A 26,739-nucleotide genomic window follows, 5' to 3' on the forward strand; every position below is an offset into this window, starting at 1 on the left:
GTCTGGTTATTTATGTAACATAATTCAAGATTACAATTACGGATACAGTCATTTGGTTTTCCGTTGCAGATCTACGAGCTTTTCGGTTAAATAACACATAAATGTAGCTCTGCTCAAATTATAAATCTAAGAAATGTATACATAGCCAAAGTTGAAAGCGTATATAGCAATGTTTGTTTATTTACCCTTTAAGGTGTAAGATCATATATGGGATATGTGAACGTGGGAATTTTATTATTCACGACATGCACAGTTATTTATGGAATGTGACCGTGTAAATAATCCTTCTAAACAAAGCACCTAATTAAGAAAAACGTACATAAAATTCTGGGGTTGCAATTTCGGTTGAAACGAAAACCAGCAAACCCAGGCCAACCCGAGGAGAGAGTTTGGGCATCTCTGGTCGTGATGAAACAGTAAAAACGTTCAGATCTGGTTCAGGTTCAGGTTCAGAAACTTCCTGTCAAGGTTGCATCACTTGTTCGAACAATATATTATTTCTGTCTGGTTTCCACGTTGTATCTTTGATTGATTGCTCGTGTCTGTTCTCTTTCGAACATGGCGGCGACTCCGGCAACGAATCCATCGCAATTGCTTCCTCTGGGTAAGTGTGGTAGCTACATGAATAATGTTCTTTAAATTGTATTGTGCTGATAATATTTATATTATTCACTTTTATAAAAGCAGTGTTGTGTAAACGGGATTAAAATAAAAGGTAGCACGAATAACTAATGCATGCTGTGAACTAACTAACGTTAGCATGGCTGGTATATGTAGTAAACCCGAATAGCTATCTAGGTAGGATAAGAAAAATGAAAACATGCTTGCAAACTACTTCTGGACTCGGTAGTTGCAGTCACAGTTGCGCTTTTAACTGTTTGTGGTTGTTGACGAATGCTTCAGTGTTTGCTACCTAGCACGTTAATTTTACATTACTGAGTAATGGAATGTGTGGATTTGGGTGAAATCAGTGCGCGAGTTGTGATCTAAACAGTAAATTACGTAGCCGAAGAGCATTTTTCTATATATGTAAGTTAGCTGTCGAGCTTTGCTTGTTATAGAAATTGTCAGTGCATTAATAAAGTTTCCTTATCATTGATGCGTTTCCCCCGCCCTTCTTCGGTAAATTCCAGTTTCTAATCTCGTGTGTTTTTTTGTTTCCTTTCAATTACAGAACTCGTGGATAAGTGTATTGGATCCCGAATCCACATCGTTATGAAGAATGACAAAGAGATCGTCGGAACCCTGTTGGGTTTCGACGATTTTGTCAGTATCCTTTTACGAAGTGATCCCACTGACTGCTACTTTCGTTAAAGTGTAAGGCTTCTGTGACTGTTAGGTTGAGGAGCCTATTTTATGTGATATTTTTGGAACTATTAAATGTCCAGAACTGATTCATGAACAGTAATTCATTATATCTGAGGTACATGCCATCAAAGCTATTTAATCAGATTAAATAAGTTACCACAGGAAAACTGGCTTTAGTTCCATCCTGCATGATGCTAGTGTTGAAAGTGAAAGTTAACCTTAATCTGCAACCCCAATTTCTTAATCTTGGATTTTATTTAAATTAAATTTAGTGTTTGGTCTATTGTTCCTTCACCTCGTATTGCAGACATGGTGCTGGAGGATGTGACAGAATTGTAAGTAGACCTGCTCTTTAACCTTTAGCGAAATTACCCTGTCCAGGTTATGCATGTGAAAGGAGTTTAATATACAGAAATCTGGATGATCAGCTTATTCATTATTCAGCATCATCAGTTGTGACTGTGGAGTCCCTCCTGTGCTGTGAACATGGTACACTCATCACACTTAATTGGCCAAGAGCCAGTGAATGTTCACTTTTTTCTTGTTGTTGTGTTTGTTATTGAATAATTTATGTTCTGAACTGATGTTTCTGGTTTATGTCACATGAGGCTGAAGGAATTAGGGTCTTTTTGAACAGTTGCTTGCAGACTGGTCAGATTTTGCATGGCTAAAAATGTATTTTCCTTTCCTCAGTGAGATCACACCAGAAGGAAGGAGGATAACCAAACTGGATCAGATCTTGCTCAATGGCAACAACATCACTATGGTAATTATAGACCAACTTCTGACTGGATGCCATAATAATCACATACAGTATTCCATGGGGTTGCAGAGCTGTCGGGTTGGTTACTCTGTATGTCAACTGTCAAAACAGTTATTTTTATCTAATCAGACTTATGCTACGCTTGATTAGTTACTTGGTAAGTGAACATATAGCGAGTAAAATGAATATCTTAAAAACTATGTATTTGTGCAGTTTTGTTGGTCTCCAAACACACACACACACACACACACACAGTACAATATCTTGTTTTCCCAGAAGTCATTTTTGAGAGTGCTGACTTTTTACCCAGTGACCTTACATTCCTAAGTATCTGCAGTCGTTATTTAGTCACCATTTGGATTTGGCACTTTGCCATTTTGGAACGGCAGTAGACGTGTCCTGTAAAATGTCTTTTTTCCTTTCTTCCATTTCTGATTTGTCCTTTTTTTTCCGCCACCCCATTTTTCTCTCCTTAGCTCATTCCTGGAGGGGAGGGGCCGGAAGTTTAAGGAGCAAAAGGAGAATTTAGTGAAATTTCTTATACTCTTTCTTTGAGCTCACCTTTCCTCTCAACCTTATCTTTGGTTTGTGTACATTTTTTTTTTAATGCAAGAGCTATTTTCCCAATGGGAGCTGTTTGAATTGTCTTCTGATTAGAGAGCATAATGTAACCGTGTGGTATAGAGATAACTGTCGCTTAACGGTGAAATCATTTCATTATTGTTTTAAAAATGTTTTTGTTATAAATAAATCACACGACGACGTGCCCCCTTTGGGATTGATTTTTAACCTGAATGTTTTCCTGTCTCTGTCTGGGTCCTTAGTTTTGGCTGTGTAGGTGAATTCCCTGAAACTATTTTCAATTGTCACATAATTTTTTAAATGAATAATTCACCTATAGAGAAATCAGTTCAGTGAAGTCAACTGTTGTGCTGTGTAAAGTTAAAAACACAACCTTTTAGCTGCCATGGTATGCTTTGCTGAAAGTCTTGAGGATTAAAGAACATTTAGTTAAAAAAAAAACATAAAATCTTTTTTCGGAATTGTTGCATGTGAATGACCATTGTACCATTATAATGTCCACTGGCACAAAACTAGAGCTGCACGGAGACCCCGGATCTTCGGTTAGAAGGCTGTGCTTTATTGGTGCCACAAACTGAATGTGTGGTGACTGAATATTCACATACAGTACGTCCCTGTTGGGTATTACAGTACTGGATAGGATTCGGATGATCTAGTGCATCTGAGGACATACAAAAGGTACAGAACAGCAAATAAAAATGTACTCTTGGATTGTTTCCCGCCACCGTCCGTCTCTTCTGCCTCTCCTGACTCCCTCATCAGTACATGGATGGCTTTTCCTCTCCTTTTGGATTGGTCACCTTTTCCAGGTTCTTGCTGATGATGTCATACAGTTCCACCTGTACGGGTGGCAAGAGTAAAAAAAAATAATAATAATGGCAATACAGGAAGATAAAAACTGTATTTAAGGACTAAATCATTTTATTTAATAATTATAGATTAAAAATCTTAAAGGAAACGGATGTATTTCATTAGGCCTGTTTAATTCAGCTGAGACTTTAAGTTTTTATGCTGAAAGCAACAGTTTTTTTAAAACGCAGACCACACCCCCTGCCCTGACTCTGTACCCGGTTACTGTTCACTCGGACTCACATAGAACCCGCGGATGTCCAGCACCACCACCCGGATCTCGCAGTACGCGGCCTCATCTTTCTCGTGGACCAGCGAGCGGTAGTCCATCTGCCAGCCGGGGGAAAAGAGGAGAAAAGGACGAGGGGGGTTGAGGGGGGAAAACACGTCGAAAGGAAGACGGCGTGGTGGAGATATGCAGAGAGAATGGAATGGCAGTTCATAAGTTCATTTTAACCAAATATAAACAAAAGTGTTCTAAAACAAACTTACTGCAACTTTTACCTAAATTTCTTCAGAGAATATCCTACTATACTCAATGGTCAGTGTGTAAAAATGTAATCTATGGATAAAAGTATCTGAAAAATGTTTAAATGTAAACGTAAGGGAAGATTGTCTCACCACATGAGTGTCTTTGGAGGCTTTGGCCACAGCATCGCCGCGCTCTGAAAAGTACCTGAGAGCAGCAACAGGATCATGTTCCACGTGAAATAGGATCATGTTCCACATTAAATTGGGACCATGTTCCACATGTAACAGAATCATATTCCACATGTAATAGGATTGTGTTCCACATACAGCAGGATCATGTTCCACATGCAATAGGATTGTGTTCCACGTGCAACAGGATCGTGTTCCACATTCAACAGGTTCGTGTTCCACATGCAGTAGGATCGTGTTCCACATTAAATTGGATCATGTTCCACATGCAACAGATTTGTGTTCCACATGCAGTAGGATCATGTTCCACATGCAACAAGATTGTGTTCCACATGCAACAGGATCGTGTTCTACATGCAATAGGATTATGTTCCACATGCAGTAGGAACATATTCCACATTCATTATTACCTTATGTTCAAAAGCAACACAGCGGTGCAAAAGGGTGTTTGAAAAAACAGAGTAACTGCAACACTACATTACATGTACGCCGTATGTAAATATGTATATGCCCAAATAAATAGCAACATAAAATGGCAGAAATCCTCTCACTTGTTAATGTTGGTCTGAAAACCGTCCACTTTGGTCTTCACTGCAGTGATCCTCTCCAGAATCTTCTCCTAGAAGTAAACAGGGATCGAGGAAAAGCCAATCGGGGAATTACAACCGTAACAATAACAGATAGATGACTTACCCCTCTTCATTTCACAATAAAAGATCACTAATAAAATGCAATATTAAAACTAGTTCAAGTCATATAACTGTGAGACATGCAAGCACTTTTAAAAATGGTCAGGATGGTGGGGTGTGAGGGCTGAAGCCTATCACAGCATGCATTGGGTGAGAGGCAGGAATACACCCTGGACAGGTCACCAATCAATCTCATGGCCCACACATTCACTCGCACACTCATAATTTAGACTCTCAGATTAAAACATAGATGTAAAGAAAAATTATTTTTACGTGCTCACTGTTGATTTACCTGGATGGCCACACCAAAGTCGTTGCCGTCCTCAATCTTAGGGATAAGATGCTGTATCCAGCAAGAGACCTGAGGCAAAAAGAATGCCTATTTATACAGTAGATGTCTTATTTTTTACATCATGCATTACATAGACCTCACGCCACTTTCCACTACGCAGTAGTATTCTGAGTCTGTGTCCCTTTTTCTGCACGTCTGTCTGTAGCATCCCTGAGATCTCCACAATTAACAATTTTGCAACTTAGTGTAAGGAAAAAAGGACGTCTCTCGAACGTGATGAAAAAGTACAAAGTTTATTTCCAAAACCGGCAGTGACAAAGCGCACAAATGACACCTTGGATTCAGCAGAGTCAGACTGAACCACGAACCTTTCCAGAGGCTGCTTCTTATTTGTTTTCAAAGCTTTGATCAGGAGTGTTGAATACACATACCAAGACGGATGTAGTCAGTTCTTGTAACACCTATCAATTAGGCCATAGTGTATTGGCTGTCCTGTTGTGATTGAATTAGCACGTCTGTTGACTTGAATGGTTCCCAATCTCTCACTCCGCTATTTTACCATTGTACCAACTGTATTGTGATAATGATAAGATCAAGGGAATGTGTGGCCAGCAGACATATTGGCATCAGAGACAGATTTCTTACATTGGTCGTTTGGCTGAAATCGAAATTGAACGTTATGTTAATCTGCTTTGGTAGAACGCAAAGACCCCGAGCCCATTCTACCCCCTTCATACTGAGTTATTAATTATTTTACTGAGTAAAGTCTTTCGGTTACTACAACTATAAAACTTACTGTCGTAACTGTTACAAGGTCATTACAAATGACAAAGTCATGACCCTGCTGGCGACTCACCGTGATGTAAGTCTCCTGGAGGGCCCTGATCTCCGGCTTCACTCTGTCCAGTAAACTCACGATCTTCTCGTTGCCTTTGAGGTAGCCGCACTGTGGAGCTGAGACACAGGACACGGGCGGGTTTCACGTCAGCAAACGCAGGGCGGCGCTTTCGCACGATACGTTAAAAGGGGAGGAGAGGGAACGGAAGAGCCGTGCGTTTCAAAGAGAAGACAGAGCAAAAAAGGTAGAGTTAGGCCCCTCACGTTTCTTCTTCTTCTTCTTCTTCTCCTCCTCGTTGTCTTTGTCGGTCTCCATCTCCTTTGGGAGGGAAAAAGCAGAGAGCTTAAAAGAACCTTCACTGCGCTGAGCAGAACGGTACTGAACGCTACACCGGCTTACGAGAGCATTCTGAGGAATCGTAAAAATGAATGGAATCTATTCTACTGGACCCGTAAGTAGGCCCTAGAGACCGAGACGTTTAATGAAACCAGAACTTTGTTTGCTATCCTCCGCTCTCTCTTTCCCAACGAAATTAGACACAATTTAAATAAATTTCTTTCATGAAGTGAGCAGCTGTGACAAACACCACCACACACTCAGGGTTCCCGCAGTGTGTGTGTGTGTGTGTGTGTGTGTGTGTTTGGAGACCAACAAAACTGCACAAATACATGAGAACATCACCATTAGCCTAGATCAAGGGAAGCCCAGAATATCTCAAACTGCTGTGCATTGGGAGTGCTGTGTCCATCGCTGCTCTGCTCATAGTCGTACGGTATCCGCATGATGTTGATGCTGACGCACTAATTACCTCATCTTCCGGAGTAGGGGGGTCCGGAATAGGGATGTCCAGAGGTGCGTGGACAGAGGACAGGTCCGTGAGACTGAACTCATCAGCCTGAGACAAGGGGGGGGGGGGGGGGGGGCGAGAGAGAAGTCTTTTAGATGTGACTTCACCCAAACAGATATCAACCCACTATGTTCATTCAAAATCCCCTGGAATATGTCTCACAGTGGGGTTGCTCTGGTGGACCTAGTAAGAATACAGGTCAAAATACAGTTTGACTGCTTCAATCTGGCTATCCATTCACTGGTGGGTACTAGAGCACCCCCCACCCAGCCAAACAGCAATAAATAAATAAATAAATAAATAAATAAATAAATAAAAATTCTGTTCAGTGCTACAGTGCTTTGAGATACACTGTAAGAAAAATTGGTTCATTGGCCTGCTTCCACAAAAGAACCCTTTTTGAGTTCTTTAAGGAACCTTCTATGGTAGCTGTGGAAAGCATGCAAAGCTCCCAGACTGTTCCTTATTGCCTGACACGGAATCCATGAACAGGATTCCCCTATGGACAAAGAGAGCAGCTATGCAGGACTCTTTTTTTGAGAGTATACTGTAGCTATCATCAAAATGGGAGGAAGAGCAGGGATGTTAAAGGAGTGCATCCTTTGGACAAACCACTTGGGTGGAGAATGGGTCCTACTGTACCGAACGATCATTATCCGGACAGTGAGAAACTGAATCAGGGATGCAGTGGGGTGTAAGGCCAGTGTTACTGAGACAGTCGTGTGCGGCAGGCAGCCCACCTTCAGCATGTTGTCCAGCTGCGAGATCTTCCGAGGAATGCGATTTGATAAGAGATCTTCTGCCTAAACACCATGCGCATACCCGCGGACACACACACACACACACAAACGCGCGCGCACACACACATACACACACACACACATGCTGGTTACACCACAAAGTTGCACATACCCATTTCCCATTTTCAGCCCTCAAGATGGACAAACAACAAAATAAAATCAGCAGCCACACTGCCGTCAGTGATTTGCTTCTTGCAGTGAGGCAACAGTGCTATCCACTACCCCTATCCATATTAAAACTCAAAACATTAAAAAATATATATATATATATTGTACAAAACATGCATAAGTACACACGTCACACCAAAAATGCACATTTATGCAAACAACAGGAATACAAACCTGCTGGTTCAGAGACTGGTGGAAGCTGCCAACCTGAAAAAGACACAAGGAACAGAGATAGATTCAGTAATGTCCAGATGGCACACTCCATCTCTTCAGTGCCACAGAAATGACAGGGCTCCATCTCCGGGCTATTCAAGAAAAATGCAATGCATGCAACATGTTCTCCGAGCCTGTGTGTGTATGGACACGTATTACTATCTTTGTGAGAACCAAATGTCCCCACAAGGATAGAAAGATGAGGAACATTACATTACATTACAGGCATTTAGCAGACGCTCTTATCCAGAGCGACTTACACAACTTTTTTACATAGCATTTTACATTGTATCCATTTATACAGCTGGATATATACTGAAGCAATTTCGGTTAAGTACCTTGCTCAAGGGTACAATGGCAGTGTCCTACCCGGGAATCGAACCTGCGACCTTTCGGTTACAAGTCCAGTTCCTTACCCACTGTGCTACACTCCGTCCTATGCAAAGGACGGAGTGTACGCAAAGTGGGGACCTTTTGCTGGTCCCCACAAGTTCAAGAGGCTCTTTTAGGATTAGGACTTAGGGTTACAATTAGGTTAAGGTTAGGGTTAAGGTTAGGCATGTAGTGGTTGGGGTTAGGGTTAGAAGTTACGGAATGAATGTAAGTCAATGGGAAGTCCTCACAAGTATAGCAATACAAACGTGTGTGTGTGAGAATGTTCAAGGTATTTCTGTGCACATACTCTGCCAGTAGTTCCGACCCACAAACCACTAGTTCAGCCCTACGTGTGTCCCATTGTGTGGGCTAATGCTTCCTGGTGTATCCACAGTAAACAAACAAAACGAAGATCCTGCCAGCTCACACCAGATATGTAAGAGTATTTTTGACTATTCTGAAGGAGATGGCGCACTGTCTTTACTGCTAACGTGTGTGTATATCAGACAGTGATAGCATCGCCGTTCGGGAACTTCGTGTCTGTGTTTGGGTGAACTTGAGAAACAGGTTGCTTTGCTTTCGATTTCAGCAGTCATGGCTGTCATCCAGGGACAGGATGACTAGGGACTTTTTCATGAATAAGCATGTGTGGTCTTTACCCCCCAAAATTACGGCATCTAATATACATAAACTTTTTCCTGTCTTCTCGAAGCATATTCAGCCGGTCCACTTCTGCATGTGGCCCTGGATAAAGGCATTTTCTGTAATGCACTATGCTAACACTGTCTGAAATCACAATAATACATTTGAACGCGTTTTACCAATGCAAGGAGATATATATCGGTAGATGTGTAAGCCTACGATCTCACGCCAAAAGTCTGTAAAACATTCAGCCGTTAATTCCTTCAGCAGAAGTTCAGAACCACTATGGTTTCGGTATTGCGTGTTTAAATGTACCGTGAGCACCGGGCACCAAAGTCGGCTACCAGAAGCGCTTGAAGTGTTACGTAACATTACCCACCGATAGTCTGTAGGCTAACGTACAATCTAAGGTTAGCCTACTACATGGAGGAGAGAGGTGCAGCCTACTCACAAAAATGTCTTTATTTTTTTCTCGTCCTTACCTTAACAGCGTTCTCTTTACTCAATCTAAGCACAGATGTTTTCGACATTTTCAGATTTGACGATGAAACTAAAGTAAACTTTACAGGTTAGCGTTCAAATAATTACAGGTTTTAGTTTATTGCTAATTACGCCGTCGTCTTTCTGACCGAATAATTTAACCAACTTTCGATTTCGGTACCCATTCGTTTGAGCACCTGATCGAATAGCACCTCCCCTTTTCAACCCGTTCCATAGAAACTAACCAAATGCATGAGTGTGACATGTTTTGGTGTGAATGAGTGTGAATAATAAAGTTACCACCGCTATAACATTTTTAACCATTGTCACAGTCGCTCTTAATAAAGCGTTGGTTGTGGCTATTGCCTATGCAGGTCGCTTAGCCTAATTTACCCAGTGCATAATTTGCTAAGTAGCGTAAAATGCCTTTTTTTTTTAGAAACCTATTTCATATACCGGAGAAATTACAAGATGGGTTAACGGAAATATAATTCGGCCGATCATGGTAACGTCCCCTTTAAAAAAACAAGCGAAACAGAAAAGGGAGGGTTGCCATTTTGGCTCTATTAGTTCGGTGACTTTATTTATAGGGAAATTCATTTCTATAGAAGGCAATGAGAGTTTGACACAAAATGGCATTCCAGAGGCGACTAGTTTCCAGCAACGATCCAACGCGTGACAGCCTCAGTTCCTCTGTCTGTTGTCGAAACTGTAAGCAGTAAACGCAGCTGGCTAATTTCCTGCTAAGTTAAGTTCAATGAAAGCGAAATTCACGGGCGCTTGCAGTCACCGGAGTCTACATTTTTTTTCTTCTCGGTTGACTAACAAGGTAATATCATTCATTAAAGTGTGATGAGCCAGTTGCTGAAATTTTAAAAGGAGCTTCGACAGTTACTACAAATAAGGTAACATTAATATACTTTCGATTTCAACGGCTTGACACGATCCAATGCAACATTTAGCCTAAATTTTAGCATAAATAATCCGTTCTTGGTGTGAGTAACATTTTCAGAAAATCACATTAACGGGTTAATCAAGCGAAGTTCGGATTGTCAAAAATGTTCTTTGCGAATTGAAATCATTTTATTTGGCTATCCAGATAGTGAGCTCGTTGATCTCATAATACGGTTTCGGAAGTATATTTATATGTAATAGACGAATTGATGCATTTGACATCGTTCTTACTTTGCTAGTTTCTTCCACTTGTAGTCTAGTTTGTAGAATTTGTTTGTGCGATGTTAATACAAAGGGAAAATATGTAATGAGTACGCGCGCACACCTGTATGAAACGTGAAATGCGTTACAATGTTATTACTACGTAATAGGCTACTCTGCCCCGCTGCAGTCCTTATGGTTGAGAGGGAATGTGTGTGTGTGTGTGTGTACGTGTACGTGCATGCATGCGCGCACTGCTGGATTACGCATTCGTGCGAAGTGTTAGACCATTTATCTGCGCTTTATCCAAAGCGCTTACATGGCTCTATTGCCGACTGTAGGAGTTATGCTTGCTCAGGACACTGCGCCAGTGCGGTTACGCACCCTCGACTGCAGAAATGTCTTACTCGAGCTAATGCAACCTTTGATCTGTTACCTGAATGTTATTGCCACTGTTATCTTCTTGTCCGCGTGGGTCTGTTCTACTGGACAGTGTTATCTGTGACAAGAGGGCGTTTTCTGCATCTTTGTACATGTACTAGCGTTGTGCTTTAACAGTGTTATCCGAGGCTGAGTGTGCGGTGTTTTGCTACAGTGTGCGGTGTGTTCCGTACAACCACCTGTCTCGCACCTGTATGACCACATAGTTCACATTACTAAGCGATGCCTTAGGTAGTTCTGGCAGGAGGCACTCAAGCCACAGTCAGTGACTGTACAGCAACAGTCTTTTCGAGCTGAACTCAGATCTGTTGTTTAAAAAAAAAAAAAAAAACATTCCAGTGATCCAGTACGATCATCGGATGATCTGTGTTAGAGCCTCTTACATTCTCTGCCAGTGCAGGGGTCTACAATGCTGCCATTTTTAGGAGCATTTGCTGGATGTGTGCTAGCTGCATTCAGGAGCACATCTACTAATTGGAATGCACTTGTGTGCTCCTAAATTTTTCAGTTTTAGGAGCACATGCTCCTGGGAAAAAAACGTCAATGTAGAGCCCTGCAGTGGACAGCAGTTTCAGCCATTACAAATTTTAGCGGAAGAAAATTTCCTGAGACGAAATGAAGTCAGTCATGACGCTAATCTGCCAATTGCTGTAGTGGTCCTCTAGCTGATATCTCGTTATATAATTTTCTGTGTTATAACCATAGTTGATTAAGTCTGCCAGGTAAATAAATGGTGCAGCCTCAATCTTGTCTCGCAGTTGCTCACCCTCAAAGTGTTTACGTGTCATTTTTCGTTTGTGCCGCCGCTCTTATTCGTCGTGTTTGACTGATATTGTGCACTCCGCTTTGTGCGAGCCGTTCTGGATAAGAGTGTCTGCACAATTTTTTCGTAATGTGAAGCACTGGTGACGCAGTGTAATCCGATCCTTCTCAGATCGATGGCCAGTCTTACGGATTACCTGAAGGAGGTCAGGGGTCGGGCGGAGGTCTGTCTGTCATCCACAGGCTCCGCCCCTGACGTGCAGTCCATCGTGCAGGAGATGGCGAACATCCCCCTCCCCCTCTTGGCCAAGTACCGGCTCCTTAACGTGGCAGAGTTGTTGAGAGAGAACTGTGCTGGGCCAGACAGGAAGGAGGTGAGATGTCATTTCCTGTCGCCGTGTCTTAGTATTCTACCTGCATTTTTACTGCAGCTGTAATGCAGACCCGTGGACGAGATGTCTGGAAGTGTTGTGGCTCTAAGTACTGGCCACTGTTATAGGCTATGACTCTGAAGACATGGCTTTGACTCTGCTCTTTGCCTAAGCCCTTATTTATGCACTTTTGTAAAGACCTCTGACAGCAGTGTAGTATAATGGTTAAGGAACTTGCCTTGTAACCCAAAGGTTGCTGAGTCCCACTGCTGTTGTACCCTTACTCTGCATTGCTTCGGTATATATCCAGCTGAATAAATGCATACATGCCACAAGTCATGTCCTCTCTGGTGTCAGTTAGTCCCGTCACCTGTATCCAGAAGCTTTTTCATCTTTTAATTTGGCGTCTTGTCTCATTTTCCATTTTATTTTTGTACTTCCTGTTCCTCATGTTCACAACCTCTGACCTCTGAACTCCCCCCCCTCCCCCCCGACCCACCGCCAGAGCATAGCCTCCCTTCTGAGGGCCTTGAGCATCCTGGAGAAGTACGGCTTTAACCTGGCCAACCCCAAACGGCCAAAGTATTGGCGCACAGTCAAGCACAACAATCCCATCTTCAGGACCACCGTTGATGCCATCAAGGTGAGAGGGGAATGCAGTTTTAACCCCCCCCCCCCCCCCCAAAGGGTTTTATGGAGTACCTTTGATAGAGAAATTGTTGCTGGACCCACAGGCTAGTGGGACAAGGATATGAAACAGCCAGGGTTGATATAGCACAACTGTGCACCTGTGCATAGGTCGCAAAACAAACTAAACAACTAAGTTTCTTTAAATGGTTCGTTTTAATTCCAGTTTGGCACCAAATTCATTCATAGATAATTCCTAACTCTGTTTTTGGTAATGAATTGGGTGTTTGGGCAAGAAGTGTGTTCTAGAAATGGTTGTCCTTATCTCTCTCTTGCTCTCCCTGTCCCTCTCTTTCTCAATCTCTGACACTCACTCTCTATTTCTCAATCTCTCACACTCCCTCTCTCTCTCTCTCTCTCTCTCTCTCTCTCCTTCTCTCAGGGTGGCCGAGTTGCATTGCATCTGTATGGCTACACCATTCAGGAGTCAGATGGTCTCAGCTTCCCTGATGATGTCACAGATCCTGATATTGAGAAGGTTGCCGCGGTGACTGTGGAGATCATGGCCTTGCATACGGAGCTGGAATTGTTTATCAAGGTCAAACATTTTGACACATGCCAAACAGGCCCTTCCATTACCTGTCATCGCACACCTCCGTATTCATCTTGCGTGTGCATATGAGCCGTTGACGTCCCTCATCGATGAATGTGCATGTTTTACAGGACACTCACCAACACCCAGAATTTCTTGAGAGAATTCTTACTGGCCAGCAGGGGGCAGCATCTGCACAGGTGTGTTCGCCGCTTCTTCCTGTGTCGCTGTGTTTCCTGTTTCTGTAAGAGGCAGCTCAGTCCAGAGCTCGGCCATTTTTCAGCCGATCAGTATTGTCCCTTCAGGGCTGCTGGTGACAGTGTGCGCTCATTCCCTTGCTGGTTCTGCAGGAAAAACCTGCGCTGGTCAGGGAGGACCCCGCCTCCAGTGAGAAGCAACAGTTGGAGAGCAAGACCAAGCCCTGTAAGCCCCCCGTTCCCCCGAAACCCACTGAGAAGCCGGGAACAACTCCAGCCCTCCCAACCCCCGCTGCTCACACAGGTGAGATGCACTGTTTATGCTAGGACCAATGTTTTAAATTTGATGCGAGCTATAAGAGGCAGCCAGTGGAGGGTAGTGTGCAGGGGAGTGACGTGGGAGTGTCTGGGGAGGTTGAAGACCAGACGAGCCGCAGCATTCTGAATGAGTTGCAGGGGTCTGGTGCCTAAGAAATTCAGTAGCCACCCCATCAATCTCTCTTTCTTTTCTTTGTCTCTCTTTTTCTAAGGAGTGGTCTGCTCTTTGTGTGGCAGCAGTCCCTCTTTCTGTTGTCCTTCCTGTAAATCACAGTTCTTCTGTGAGAAATGTGATGAAATTTTCCATCGCCACCCAGACAGAACCAATCACACGAGAGATAAAATCCTGGCCCTAAAACCAGGTAAGCAGTGTGTCATTGGGGTGATTATCCGCCCCCCCCCCCCACCCCACAATCCTCTGGAGATTAGCCTGATAGAGAGCCGAAGAGAATTTCTGGATTCATATCGGAGTCATATCTCAGTTTCTGGCTTTGATTCATTTGAGTAATATTCAAAATGTATGTTTTCCCATAAAACCTGCTGTTTACACTTTGCCATGTTGGTTCAAAAGCGACTTACACATTGCATCCATTTGTACAGCTGGATATATTCTGAAGCAATGCAGGTTAAGTACCTTGCTCAAGGGTACAACGGGAATCGAACCTATTACCTTTAGGTTACAAGACCAGTACCTTACCCATTATACTACTCTGCCACCCTATCCTCCTGTAGACAATTGCCCCATCTGTGGAACCTGCCCAGCCTTGGCTTATTGTCCTAAGTGCGCCCAGGGGTTGTGTTTGGAATGTGACGAACGGTACCACACCCACCCAGACCGGAAGGACCACCATCGAATCCAAACAGGTGGTGGCACACCCCCGAACCCCATCAGGTGAGACATGGGGTGAGGGACCAGGGAGAGAGTGTCATGAGAGAGACATTTTTGGGTGGGGAGTGAGGGGGTAGCTGTGGTAAAGAGAGCTTTGGTTGGCGTTAAACTTCCTCGTCTTAATAGCCCTGCCAGCATCCTTGAGCCAGATGCCACCTGCAAACGCGCCCGCCTTTCCAGTGCTGCCCCCGCTGTCCTGGAGGAGTCATCGCAGCCAGTCTCCATTGCAGGTAACAGGCTGGGTGCACGTGTGTTTCTGGATCTTTCTTTGAGCCTCCTGGAGTTTTTCTACAGCGGTAACAAAACTGGATTGACTGACTCCTATTTACACTACCTGCCAGTAAAATTTCCTGTTGATGTGGAATGTCATTTGTAACCATGGAAGCTGGAGGTCTGACACGACACATCTGTGCGGATATTCACTTCAAGCTTACTTCTGATTGGAAGCCCATTAAAGGCTCGTTGTGGATGGACTTAACAGGCTGTCTTTTCTTTTGTGGAAAAGATGACTTATTTCGAGAGTGTATCTTTATGTTCAGTGCCTTATCGTGGTTTCCGGGCTGCCCAACATAGAGTCTGGGCATGTTGCCAAATATGTAACCTCCAGTTTTTAATTAGTTCCCTTAGAGAAACATTTATTGTTATTCCTTATCTTTTGAAGAACTGTAAATTTATCTGCCTGTCTAGGAGGTATAAAGCTTGCTGAATGAACTGTGTATTCCTCAGAGAATTTTAGGCTCTGTATTTCTCTCCATGATATCATGTGTTAAAGAATAACCTCGATTGAAGTCTCCGTGTAGAACTGAGTTATTCCTCAACCGTTGTACTCCTGATTGGTTAAAATTTTGCCTGTGTCACTTACTCAAGAGGAACGTTTCCAAATGGCTAGTACCTAATCTGACCTCTCTCTGTCTCTCTCTCTCTCCCTCACATGCTGTGTCTATCGCTCTTGTTCTTGCGCTCCCTCTCTCTCTCCCCCCCTCTCTCTCACCCCCTGTCTTTCTCACTGCTCTCTCTTTCTCTCTCTCAGAATGGCAGTGTCAGAGCTGCACTGTGATGAACTCAGGGAGCAGCGTTTTGTGCTCGGTGTGTGAGCGCCCCCGCCTGGCCACCCGCCCCCCCGCAGCGCCCCAGCAGCTTTCCTCGCCGGTCTGCGAGACGTCCCAGATCCCTGGCAAGCAGGTCAGCGCTCGTCCCGCTGACCCCCCCCTGTTTTTAAGCGCCCCCCTCGAGTGCGTCCCGCGCCGTCCGGTCGACGGACGCCTTCGGAGCTTCAGTCAGCCGGCCAATGAGAGGACTCCTTCATCTCTTCCTCTTTCATCCTCTTCCTCCCGCTCTCTCCCTCTCCCGACAGTGGACGTGCCAGGCCTGCACCTACGTCAACTCCGCCCCCTCCACGGACTGCGAGGTGTGTGACTCGCCCCGGTCAGGCGCTGCCGGCTCCGCGGCCAAACTCCCCACGCCGACGCCCGTCCGCGACTTCGTCCCGCCGCCCGTCCATCCCGTGGCCCCGCCCAGGCAGGACTTGGATTTGACGAGGCAGAGAGTGATGAAGGAGGAGGGTCTGAAGCTTATCCAGCACATTCGGGTAGGCGGAGCTCTGAGCCATTGAGAAATGTCATTTCAGATGTGCATCGACCATTAAAGTTTAAAAAAAAATTTTTTACGTCCCTCTTTCTTCATTAGGAGGGCGACAAGAAGGGAGTGAGCCCGGAGGAGGTGTACGCGGCCATATGCGTTTCCAGGGGCAGCAACGTGAACCCCTGTGATTGGCTGGAGTCTGAGCTGCCCCACCTCCTGGATGAAATCTGTGCCATGGCAGCCTCTCTTCAGCAGGACTACAAAACAGGGGATTCTGGGCCACTGGGGGAGTTACAGGGCCCAGCTGACCCAGCTGTGCAGCTGTCCAGGGCCGAAGCCAAGCAGGCCTGGGTGGCAGCAGGTGGCGACACTGAGAAAGCCGTTAAGCACCTGCTGAGGAGCAGACGCGCCAAGGTGAGGGCGGGGCCAGGAATGGCCAATAACACTGAGAGGCTTCTCGACCAATAAGTGCATAGCACAGCACACCCCCGAGGGCATGGCGTCTGCTGACACATTCCAAGTGTGCGATGAGATTTTGAGTACATTCCTAGGGGTGTAAACCAGCTGTCTGGAATTTTATCTTTAAAAGATGTTGACCGTCCTCCTTGCAGAAGAATTCTTCATGTACTGATGTTCATCAGTCATTAAATCATACGCATGCCTACGTTTCAGTGTTTGATTGTATGTCTGTCTGTGTGCACTCCAAGACTGGTGACGCGGCCAGGAGATTTGCCTGTCTGAGTTCGATGTTCGAACCCAGCTCCACCGCTTGGTGCAGTTTTGAGTGAGAGGCTAGCCCCTTGTCTTTGGGTAGAGTTGGGTTGTGAGTGCGAGACAAGCCCAATGTCTCACTGTCTCAGGAGAATCTTGCTGGTTGCCACTCTCGACTCCGCCCTCTCTGGTGCTGCTCCCTATCGTCCTCTCATAACGTTACATTACAGGGACTTGGCAGACGCTCTTATCCAGAGCGACTTACACAACTTTTTCCACATAGAATTAACGTTGCATCCATTTATACAGCTGGATGTATACTGAAGCAATGCAGGTTACCTTGCTCACGGGTGCAACAGCAGTGTCCTCCCGGGGAATCGAACCTGCGACCTTCGGCTAACAAGACTAACCCCTTACCCGTTACGCTACACTGCCGCCCCTCCCCAGGTGCGGGAGCTCCGCTCTCTGGGCTTCGTGGAGGAGGCCGCGTGCGAGGAGGCGCTGAGGCTGAGCGGCGGGGACCTGCAGGGTGCGCTCGCCCTCCTACAGCGCCCCCTGATGGAGGCCTTCCACCAGCGCGTGTGGAGCAAGGAGCCACCGGCCAGGATCGACCCCCACCACCCGGACAAGCAGGTGCGGCGAGACCGTCCATCTCCCTCTCGCTCCTTCTCTCTCTTTCCCCCCTCTCAGTCTCTCGCTCCTTCTCTCTTTCCCCCCTCTCTCTCTCGCTCCCCCCCCCACCACCCTCGGGAAATACATTTGTAAATATTTCCAAGGTGTAAAACATTAGGCATTAAATATTAGCACAGAAGAATCAGTAATAATCAGTAAATATACAACCAGGAAAACTGCAACGATGATGCTGCTGATAATGATGATTATGATGACAACAGCAATTATAAACAATTACTCCCTTTTTTCCTTCTTCTCCTCAGTGGCTGTGCCGGCGGCTGCTTGCACTGTATGACCTGCCCAGCTGGGGGCGCTGTGAGCTGGTCCTGTCCCTTCTGCAGGAACCTGAGGTCCAGTACAGCCTGGAGGACGTGCTGCAGGTTGTCAGAGAGTCGTCGGACCGAGACTTCATCAAACGCACCCTCAATAACGAGTGTCCCGTCTGTACGGAATCCTTTCCCAAAAACAAGGTACGTGTGTGTGTGTGTGTGTGCGTGTTTTCTTCTCAACTGAAGCATAAAAATGTATTTAATTCTGCAAAATCGCCTTCTCCTTCTCTGGCTCCTTGTGTTGTAAGCTAACTGGCCTCAGGTCAGTGATGTGTGAGTGTGCCACACTGGCCCCTTCCCTATCCTGACTCTCTGTACTAGAAGCTAACTGGTCTCAGGTCAGTGTTTTTGTAAGTGTGCCACACTGGCCCCTTCCCTATCCTGACTCTCTGTACTAGAAGCTAACTGATCTCAGGTCAGTGTTTTTGTAAGTGTGCCACACTAACCACTTACCTGTCCTGCCTCCCCAGATGGAGCCTCTGACCGCCTGCGAGTGCTCGGTGTGCTGCGAATGCTTCCGGATGCACTTCACCATCGCGGTGCGAGACAAGCACATCAGGGACATGGTGTGTCCCGTCTGCGGCGAGCCCGACATCAACGACCACGAGCGCCTGGAAGTGTACTTCTCCGTCCTCGACGCCCAGGTGTGGAGAGAGGAGGCAGAGAGGGGCCATGAGCGGGGGGGGGGAGGGCGGGCTGCAAAAACAGGGAGGGAGAGAGGGCGGGAAAGGGGGAAAGGGGAGAGGAAAGAAGGGGAAGAGAGGACAGCCACATTAAGCGAGAGGGATAGAAGAAGAGTTGTCAATCAAAAGGTCATGGGTGGAGCTACAGAATAGAGGGGGGGGAACAATGCAGGGGCAGAGGGAAGATGGAGAGAGGGAGAAAAAGAGGAGGAGAGAAGGGAAAGGAGGGAGACTGAGCGTGTGTGATGTGTTTTTGTTTCTGCGTCTTATTGGTCGGTGTCATGTCCAGTTGAGGGATTGCCTGGAGAAAGAGGTGTATGAGCTCTTCCACAAAAAGCTGACGGAGCACGCCCTCATGAAGGACCCCAACTTCCGCTGGTGCACCCACGTAAGTGTGAACCTGTACCCCTGTAATCAACAAGCGAACTGTGCTAATAATCCTTTACCTTTCTGAATTTCAGTCAATATTATCTTGCGACTACACTGTTCAGTCTAGAGACTTCATGTTTATTCCTTGTGATGTGCTCTTCATTGGTTCAGTATTTCCGATCCATTGGTTCCGTGATGTGCCTCTCATGGTCAGCATTCTCAGCGCAGTCTCATGTTCCGTGACTGTGCTGCCTCTCTGTTCAGCATTCTCAGGCATCTATGTTCCGTGACTGTGTGCCTCATTGGTTACTTCTCAGGGATCTCATTGTTCCCCGTGACTGGTGCTGCCTCTCATTGGTTCAGCATTCTCAGCGCAGTCTGATTGGTTCCCCGTGACTGGCGCTGCCTCTCATTGGTTCAGCATTCTCAGGGCGGTCCCGTTGGGTTGGGTGTGTCCAGGTCGTGTGCCTTTTAACGCTGAGCAGGCGCTGCGCTTCTTTTAAGAAAAGAGGAAATGAGCAGCAATCGCGAGCAGCGTCCTCTCCCACCGCTAACCCCCGCGTGCCAGTCGTGTGAAGGCGAGGATGTGGCTGCCGACAGGATTTGACGGGTCGCCGCGGACTGACGCACAGGCGACCGCAGGGCCCTTTTTTTGTCGTAAACGAAGGGCGCACGGCGGCGCTGGGTTCCTGTAGCTTTTCTGTTGCTGCTGATAAAATAACGATGACCCGGTTTTGTGCGCCGCCCTCCCACGCAGTGCTCCTTCGGCTTCATCTACGACGGGATCCAGCTGAAGGTCCAGTGCCCGCAGTGCGACGAGAGCTTCTGCTCCAAGTGCAGGAAGCCCGTAAGTTCCAACTCGGCCTCGACTTTATTCGTCGCCTGCGGGCGACTGCAGATCAAAGGGTTTGGGGGTGTCGGGGGGGGGGGTTCCATTACGGTCCCATCAGTGCAAGAAATGAACAGAAATTCAGTTTAATTAATTGGGAATTTTTCAGTTAGTTATTTGAACTCATTTAATTTTTTGTCACGTTTTTATCTGTTTTACGACCCTTGCTCTGTGGGGTCTCAGATCATACAGACTTAAATGAAGGAACCTTAAAAATGGACGTCTCTCTCTCTCTCTCTCCCTCTCTCTCTCTCTCTCTCTCTCTCCCCTCCCTCTCTATCTCTCTCTCTCTCCTCTCTCTCTCTCTCTTCTCTCTCCTCTCTCTCTCTCTCTCTCTCAGTGGGAGCCTCAGCACACAGGCCTTACGTGTGAACAGTTCCAGACGTGGAAGAGGGAGAATGACCCGGAGTACCAGAGACAGGGCCTGGTGGGGTACCTGCAGGACAATGGCATCAGTGAGTCACCCTCGTGAGCGGGGGGGGGGGGACCGTTAACGTGTCCGTTATCGGTCAATGAAGCGAACTCTCACCTTCCCAACCCTCTTCTCCCTAATTCTGAACTCTCCCCCTCTCAACCTCACCTCTGTCCCCACTCGATCTCACCTCTCTCACCCTCACCTCTCTCCCCTCTCAGTCTTAACTCTCTCCTCAATCAACCTCACCTCCCTCCTCACTCAACCTCACCTCTCTCCCCTCCCAATCTCACCTGTTTCCCCTCTCAACCTCACCGCTCTCTCCTCCCAATCTCACCTCTGTCCCCCACTCAACCTTGCCTCCCTTCCCACTCAACCTCACCTCTCTCCCCTCCCAACCTCACCTCTCTCCCCTCCCAACCTCACCTCTCTCCCCACTAAATTCCAACTCTCTCCCCAATTTGTTTCCCCTGAAGTAATTGAATCAACACTGAACTGTTTGACAGAAGGCAGGAGGTACTGAAGGACGGTGGTGTGTGTGTGTGTGTGTGTGTGTGTGTGTGTATGTGTACAGTAATTATGCCTCTGTCTTCCCCACAGCCTGTCCGGGTTGCAAGTTCCAGTATGCACTCAGTAAAGGAGGCTGCATGCACTTCAGCTGCTCTCAGTGCAGATACCAGTTCTGCAGCGGCTGCAACAACCCTTACCACAAGGTCTGTGTGTGTGTGTGTGTGTGTGTGTGCATGCGTGTGAGTGTGTGTGTGTGTTGTTTTGTGTGGGGTGTTTTGTGGGGAAAGTGTGTGTGTTCATGTGTGTATGTGTGTGTTCGTGTGTGTGGGAGAGAGAGAGTGTGTGTGTGTGTGTGTGGGGGGAGAGAGAGAGAGTGTGTGTGTGTGTGTGTGTGTGTGTTGTGTGGGAAGTGTGGGGGGTTGCGTGTGATGTGGGGTTTATGTGTGGTTTGTCGTGTGTGTGTGGGTGGTTGTGTTGGGAGAGAGAGTGTAGTGTGTGTCTGTGTGTGGAGAGGTGTGTGTGCATGTGTGTGTGTGGGGGGAGAGAGAGAGAGTGTGTGTGTGTGTGTGTGTTTTTTTGTATATGTGTGTGCGTCATACAGGTGTGACGGGCAAGTATTTCAAAGGAACATCAAGAGCATAGATTTGTGATGGTATTTATTTATATCTTGCAAAACACCTGTATGGGCGTTCCCTAATTACAGTAATTAGACAGTCTCTCTCCCTCACTCCATGTTTTTTCCATTCTGGTCTCTCTCTACGTGTGCGTGCATGTGTGTGAGTGCGTGCGTCAGAGGAGAGTTGGCACAGTGATTCAGCTCTCTCTTCTTTGACAGGTCTTGTGATGGATACATTTCGGTTTGGTGTGATGTGTCTGTTTTGTGTTTAATGAGCATTCTTGTTCTCTCTCTCCCTTCTCTTTCTCAAATTCAAAATGCTTTATTGGCACGAAATAGACTTGTACGTATTGCGAAAGCACGCATACAGAAGTACATTAGAGCATGAATGTAAATTAAACTGAATAACTGTCATATCGATCTGTGGTGACAACAACCACATCAGAGTAATAATAGAATAGAAGGAATAGCAGTCAGTATTAAGAGTTAATACTTTTTTTAATTTGTTGAAGTAATTTGTCCTAATTTCTGAATATTGTTTCACAATATAGGAGAAAGTGTGTCTGTGTCTGCCTCTCCAGTCTTAAAGTGACCGCATATACGTTCTTCTTCTCATAACCATTCACTCACGTCGGCCAATTTACGTTCATTTTCATGCAAGTGTGTGGTCACTGAGTCTGTACTCAGTCAGAATCTGTCTCTGCTTTGTATCTCTGGCAGATAAGAGATACTCAGCTAGTGCGTGATTTCTTTTTAGGGTTTCGTTAGCAATCCGTTAGCAATTCGTAATTCGTTTTGCATTTTGATTGCTTTATCCCAACGTTCCAGATGAGAGATTTTTGTCTGTCTCAGTTCAATTCAAAATGCTGTATTGGCACAATGTATTTCTGTGTACGTGTTGCCAAAGCTCTACTAAACACATCACAATGTACATAAATGTACAGTGTAACGTCCTCAATTATCAACTTAGAAAATTGTAAAATGTATTATTTTAAGTTTAAAAATTATAACGAGAGATCTCTCTCTCTCTTACCCTTCTCTCTCTCTCCCTCTCTCTCTCATACCCCCCCCCCCAGACGGCCTGTGAGGGGTGCACTATGACGGGCCTACATGCTCACCACCCCCGGGACTGCCTCTTCTACCTGAGAGACTGGGAGCCAGAAAGACTGCAGGCCCTGCTCCAGGTACCCAGGACAGACACGCGGACGGGCGGACACATGGACCAGATGAACCGATGGGGGATCTGCGCTGTTTTGAGACACACACACACACACACGCACACAAAGACACACACAAACTCAGGCACGGAGACACACAGACTCAGATACTCACACACACTCAAACACACACACGCACACACACAAAGACACACACAAACTCAGGCACGGAGACACACAGACTCAGATACTCACACACACTCAAACACACACGCACACACACACACACACACACACACAAACTCAGGCACGAAGACACACAGACTCAGATACTCACACACACTCAAACACACTCAAACTCAGATACTCACACACACTCAAACACACACAGACTCAGATACTCACGCACACTCAAACACACTCAAACTCAGATATTCACACACTTGCATGGGCTGTATGACGATATATGAAGAACTGAAGATCCGTTGTTTGCCTAACTCAAGATTTTAAGGCAGCCAGGTTACTCATTATCTTAAGTAGAGCCACCTTGATTTTTTTTTTACAGTGTGCACACTCAGACACACACAATCTCAGACACACTGACTCAGAAACTCAGACACACTCACACACAAACACACACACACATACACACACACACTCACTGCCGCACTAATGGATGCAGAAAGACCTAAAGCAAGAGGGAAAGTGTGAAGCCCTTCCATATAAGCAGAATTTTGCTTCGGACATCACAGGTGCACATCTTCAAGGGTGTGTTCCAGTAGAACCCTTCTCCTGAGCAGTAGATTTTGGGAGATTTTTGGTGATGTTCTTTTTCTGTCTTTATTTCCAGATGAACGCTGTGGCGTTCAACATAGACCCTCCAAATGGAGCTGTGGCAGGTATAGTAAACTTCTCTCTCTCGCTCTCTTTTTCTCTCTCTCTCTCTCTCCATTTATCTCTCTCTTCATCTTTTTTAACGTATTGATCATCTCTTCCCGATTCATGTTCTCACCTGTCCTGCCTGCCTCTCGCTTCCTCCTTTTTAATCTTTTACTACCTCCTGATTCATTCCGCGACCTTATTTATCGTTAATCTCATTGCCCTTCCTTGTTTTCCCTGTCTCCATGGAGACGAGCGCGGTTGTATTTCCCCGTGTAGCTGAAACCGTGCCAAATGGCGGCGTGGTAAGAGGCACGCGCTCGTTCCTCGCTCAGAAACAGGAATGGCAACATTTTGCTGTCCGGGAACTTGTCGTACTCGGGCTGGATTTGTTTGGTTTTTGGGAAGTGAAGTGATTTTGCCCCCCTGCATTTTTACATTCAGTCAGAAGGTGTGGCTGTGTCTCAGTCTTTGGTCCCAAAGGACTGACACCTCTCCTTCCCTCACCTTGTTTGTATCATGTCTTATATGAGTTAAGTAAACATTTGTCTCTCTTCCCCTCCCTCCGTCATTGTCTTCCTCTCTCTCTTTATCTCTCTCCATCCTCTCTATCACTCCTTCTGTCTCTCCCCCATACCACTGTCTTTTTCCCCTTTGTCCCTCTCCATTTCTCTCCCTCCCTCTCTCTCTCCCTCCTCCTCCTCTCTTCCCTGGCTCCTCTCTCTCTTTTTCTCTCTCTCTCTCAGGGGAGTGTGGAGTGATGGAGCAGAAGGAGGATGGTGATCGACAGGTAGACTCCGCCTGTGGACTGAAAGCTGAGCCTGGGCAGGCAGGCCTCTGCCAGTGAGTGATATCACCATAACTCCTTCCATTCTAGTGTCCCTGTATCTATGGTATTTAGAATATTACTATCACTCTTCCCCTTAAGGGATTTTGTTTATCTGCATTAGGCAAAATAATAATATTCTATACAGTAGTAGGCAATGGGGGGGGGCTATGTATACAAAGTGCTGTAATTTTTACACGGTGTAACCAAAATGTGCGAAAGTACTGAGAATCTGCATTTAAGCCACATGTGAATATTTTGATTACAATGTAAAACTGGAGTATAAACTGGAGTTAAATCGAGAAAAAAAAAATGTCTTTGTCCCAAACATTATGGAGGACAATATAATGTATATGTGTATGTAGTTTTTTTTCCCTCTAAAGAATAGGATTGTTTTGAGAATGATGACTTAAGGCTGTGCACCTGCGATGGTGATCGGCGATAGTGAGGATGGGTAATCGTCTGATTGAGTCTGTTGCGCGTCCGGCCTCGTCACAGGAAGCACTACGGAGAGTACCTGGTCAGCCTCATCAACGGCCACTCCATTGACCCCGCCACGCTCTTCGATGGGAAGGAGGTGCGGGTGGCGTGTCGGAGATACGGTGTCGACGTCCCTCAAGGAGAGGCGGAGGAGGAGGAGGCCTACATTGCCCGACTGAAGGAGGTAGTCCGGCCCTGCTCTTCTCAGACTGTGTAGCGAGGGGTGGGGGAGGGGGGAGAGTGGGGATTCCCGGCTTCCTGGGGTTGGGTGGGGGGGGAGATTCCCAGCCTCCTGGGGTGGAGTGGGAGGGGGGGGGGATTCCCAGCCTCCTGGGTTCTTTTCCTATCAAAAATACAACAGGACGTGGCTGTTGGGTGGCTCATCTCATTAAGACAGTGCTCCTGAGTGTGTGGATGGGTCTCACAGCAGCCCCACAAGGTGTGGGGGAAGGGGGGTGGGGGTGAAGGGGGGGGGGGGGTTAGTATAGTTTTAGGTTTAGTTAGTGGTATTAATGCCTGCCTCTGCTCTTGAAGTGTTCTCATGTCCAGCTGTTTAACATTCACTCAGTCACCTCTGCTCTTCGACCCTGGATCTTTGCGCTGGCATTCGCATTGCTCTGGGGAAGAGCGTTTCACGGACGCCAGTGAAGTGAAATATTTCTTTCCTCTGTTTCCGTAGAAACTGATGAGTGACGTCCCCCTGGGAGACAAGGTGCCTCGGATGAAATGAAGAATGAAAGCAGCCCCTTAAAAAAAAAACAGCTTTAACGGGGCATTGTGTATCCAGAACATCCACGGTGTCCGGACAGAGTGTGTGTGTGTGTGTGTGTGCATGTGTGTGTGTGTGTGTGTGTGTGTGTGTGTGTGTGTGTGTGTGGGGGGGGGGTGGATACCAAATGATTAGCTTACAAGGGGGTGGGGTGGGGGGGAATACCAAACAATTAGCTTACAAGGGGGTGGGGGGGGGGGATTACCTCCTTGCTGTACCTTTCATTATCATTTACATTAATGGCCAGACTGTATGAATGGAAAAGCATGGGCAGCCGGCTGTTAAATCTGCACCATGGAACAGAATGAACTTGGGTTTCGATTAGCGATTGGGAGCTTTTGACCTCCGTCTAATTCGCTTTCCTATCTTATCACTTAAAATGACCTTGTAATGAAAACTAGACAAACCCTCAAAAAAAAAAAAAACACTTTTTGCACCGAATGTTCACATTTTTGATTATTGCAGACTGCTGATTTTTCGCCATTAAAATGTTTCATATATGGATGCCTTCTGGGTAGAGTTCAAAACTGTCAAAACTTTTTTGCAAATGTCTCCTGGTTCTCCCACTTGGAGGCAAGGAAAGGCATTTTTGTACTGTTTTATTGAATGGTTTTGTTTTATTTGATATTATTATATTATTATATATTATTATATATTTCTGATTATTTTATTTGCCGGATCACAACATCAATTTACACTAATACGGCATTACAATGAAAAGGACAGTTCCTCTTGTGGGTTTCGTGGTTTCATATGTTTCTTCAGTTATTGGTCTGATTCTGTCTGATTTTATCAATCAAAGTGCTGTTGATTCAGTCGTTTTGATGCAGCAGTGGGCTGCTGTGTTCAGTGGCATCATTAAAAGTCATACTGGTCCTGAGTTACCCGTCAGTGCTGTCTTTTTTTGGTCACGCCTTGTTTGCATCCTGTGTTTCAAGAATTTGTGTGACAAGCTCTGCCTCTGTTTCTGTCATGCGCGCACACACACACACACGCAC

The 26,739-nt window shown here is 46.0% G+C and overlaps 3 protein-coding genes across 6 annotated transcripts; 2 read left to right on the forward strand and 1 right to left on the reverse strand.

The window, feature by feature from the left end:
- Positions 1–442: 442 nt before the first annotated feature.
- On the forward strand, positions 443–2,866 carry lsm5 (LSM5 homolog, U6 small nuclear RNA and mRNA degradation associated). Its single transcript, XM_064333790.1, has 5 exons — positions 443–604; positions 1,175–1,270; positions 1,616–1,643; positions 2,002–2,074; positions 2,548–2,866. The coding sequence occupies exons 1-5, from the start codon at positions 559–561 to the stop codon at positions 2,578–2,580; spliced, it is 276 nt and encodes a 91-aa protein (XP_064189860.1). The 5' UTR covers positions 443–558; the 3' UTR covers positions 2,581–2,866.
- Positions 2,867–3,191: 325 nt separating this feature from the next.
- On the reverse strand, positions 3,192–9,710 carry psme2 (proteasome activator subunit 2). The gene is made up of 11 exons (XM_064333785.1): positions 9,509–9,710; positions 7,971–8,003; positions 7,569–7,631; positions 6,790–6,876; positions 6,245–6,299; positions 6,000–6,097; positions 5,144–5,212; positions 4,714–4,781; positions 4,124–4,178; positions 3,746–3,832; positions 3,192–3,492 (listed from the first exon to the last, which is right to left on the reverse strand). The coding sequence occupies exons 1-11, from the start codon at positions 9,554–9,556 to the stop codon at positions 3,412–3,414; spliced, it is 744 nt and encodes a 247-aa protein (XP_064189855.1). The 5' UTR covers positions 9,557–9,710; the 3' UTR covers positions 3,192–3,411.
- On the forward strand, positions 8,726–26,621 carry LOC135253920 (E3 ubiquitin-protein ligase RNF31-like). Of its 4 annotated transcripts, none has more exons than XM_064333767.1 (24): positions 8,726–8,820; positions 12,037–12,238; positions 12,741–12,878; positions 13,305–13,460; positions 13,586–13,654; positions 13,805–13,955; positions 14,182–14,331; positions 14,702–14,861; positions 14,985–15,088; positions 15,889–16,040; positions 16,213–16,446; positions 16,545–16,853; positions 17,598–17,783; positions 18,086–18,292; positions 18,622–18,795; positions 19,124–19,222; positions 19,961–20,050; positions 20,433–20,547; positions 21,105–21,217; positions 22,707–22,814; positions 23,638–23,686; positions 24,413–24,509; positions 24,991–25,156; positions 25,652–26,621. In XM_064333767.1, exons 2-24 carry the CDS (start codon positions 12,041–12,043, stop codon positions 25,700–25,702), a joined length of 3,276 nt encoding a protein of 1,091 aa, XP_064189837.1. In that variant the 5' UTR covers positions 8,726–8,820; positions 12,037–12,040; the 3' UTR covers positions 25,703–26,621. The 4 variants fall into 4 exon arrangements, with proteins under 4 accessions (XP_064189837.1, XP_064189838.1, XP_064189836.1 ...); XM_064333766.1 differs by lacking the exon at positions 8,726–8,820 and adding an exon at positions 10,127–10,335; XM_064333765.1 differs by lacking the exon at positions 8,726–8,820 and adding an exon at positions 10,128–10,411.
- Positions 26,622–26,739: the final 118 nt, after the last annotated feature.

Source organism: Anguilla rostrata, chromosome 4 (assembly GCF_018555375.3).
Source record: "Anguilla rostrata isolate EN2019 chromosome 4, ASM1855537v3, whole genome shotgun sequence".
NCBI lineage: Eukaryota > Metazoa > Chordata > Actinopteri > Anguilliformes > Anguillidae > Anguilla > Anguilla rostrata.

What these genes read in the sequence shown, in the direction of transcription:
- lsm5 (XM_064333790.1), top strand. Translation starts at nt 559, where the DNA reads ATGGCGGCGACTCCGGCAACGAATCCATCGCAATTGCTTCCTCTGG. An exon ending in ATCGCAATTGCTTCCTCTGG is followed by an intron (nt 605 to 1,174) that starts GTAAGTGTGGTA and finishes TTTCAATTACAG; the next exon opens with AACTCGTGGATAAGTGTATT. An exon ending in CTGGAGGATGTGACAGAATT is followed by an intron (nt 1,644 to 2,001) that starts GTAAGTAGACCT and finishes TCCTTTCCTCAG; the next exon opens with TGAGATCACACCAGAAGGAA.
- LOC135253920 (XM_064333767.1), top strand. Translation starts at nt 12,041, where the DNA reads ATGGCCAGTCTTACGGATTACCTGAAGGAGGTCAGGGGTCGGGCGGAG. An exon ending in AGCTTATCCAGCACATTCGG is followed by an intron (nt 16,447 to 16,544) that starts GTAGGCGGAGCT and finishes TTTCTTCATTAG; the next exon opens with GAGGGCGACAAGAAGGGAGT. An exon ending in GACTGCAGGCCCTGCTCCAG is followed by an intron (nt 22,815 to 23,637) that starts GTACCCAGGACA and finishes CTTTATTTCCAG; the next exon opens with ATGAACGCTGTGGCGTTCAA.
- psme2 (XM_064333785.1), bottom strand. Translation starts at nt 9,556, where the DNA reads ATGTCGAAAACATCTGTGCTTAGATTGAGTAAAGAGAACGCTGTTAAG. An exon ending in ACCAGTCTCTGAACCAGCAG is followed by an intron (nt 7,632 to 7,970) that starts GTTTGTATTCCT and finishes CATGGTGTTTAG; the next exon opens with GCAGAAGATCTCTTATCAAA. An exon ending in GAAGAAGAAGAAGAAGAAAC is followed by an intron (nt 6,098 to 6,244) that starts GTGAGGGGCCTA and finishes CCTGTGTCTCAG; the next exon opens with CTCCACAGTGCGGCTACCTC.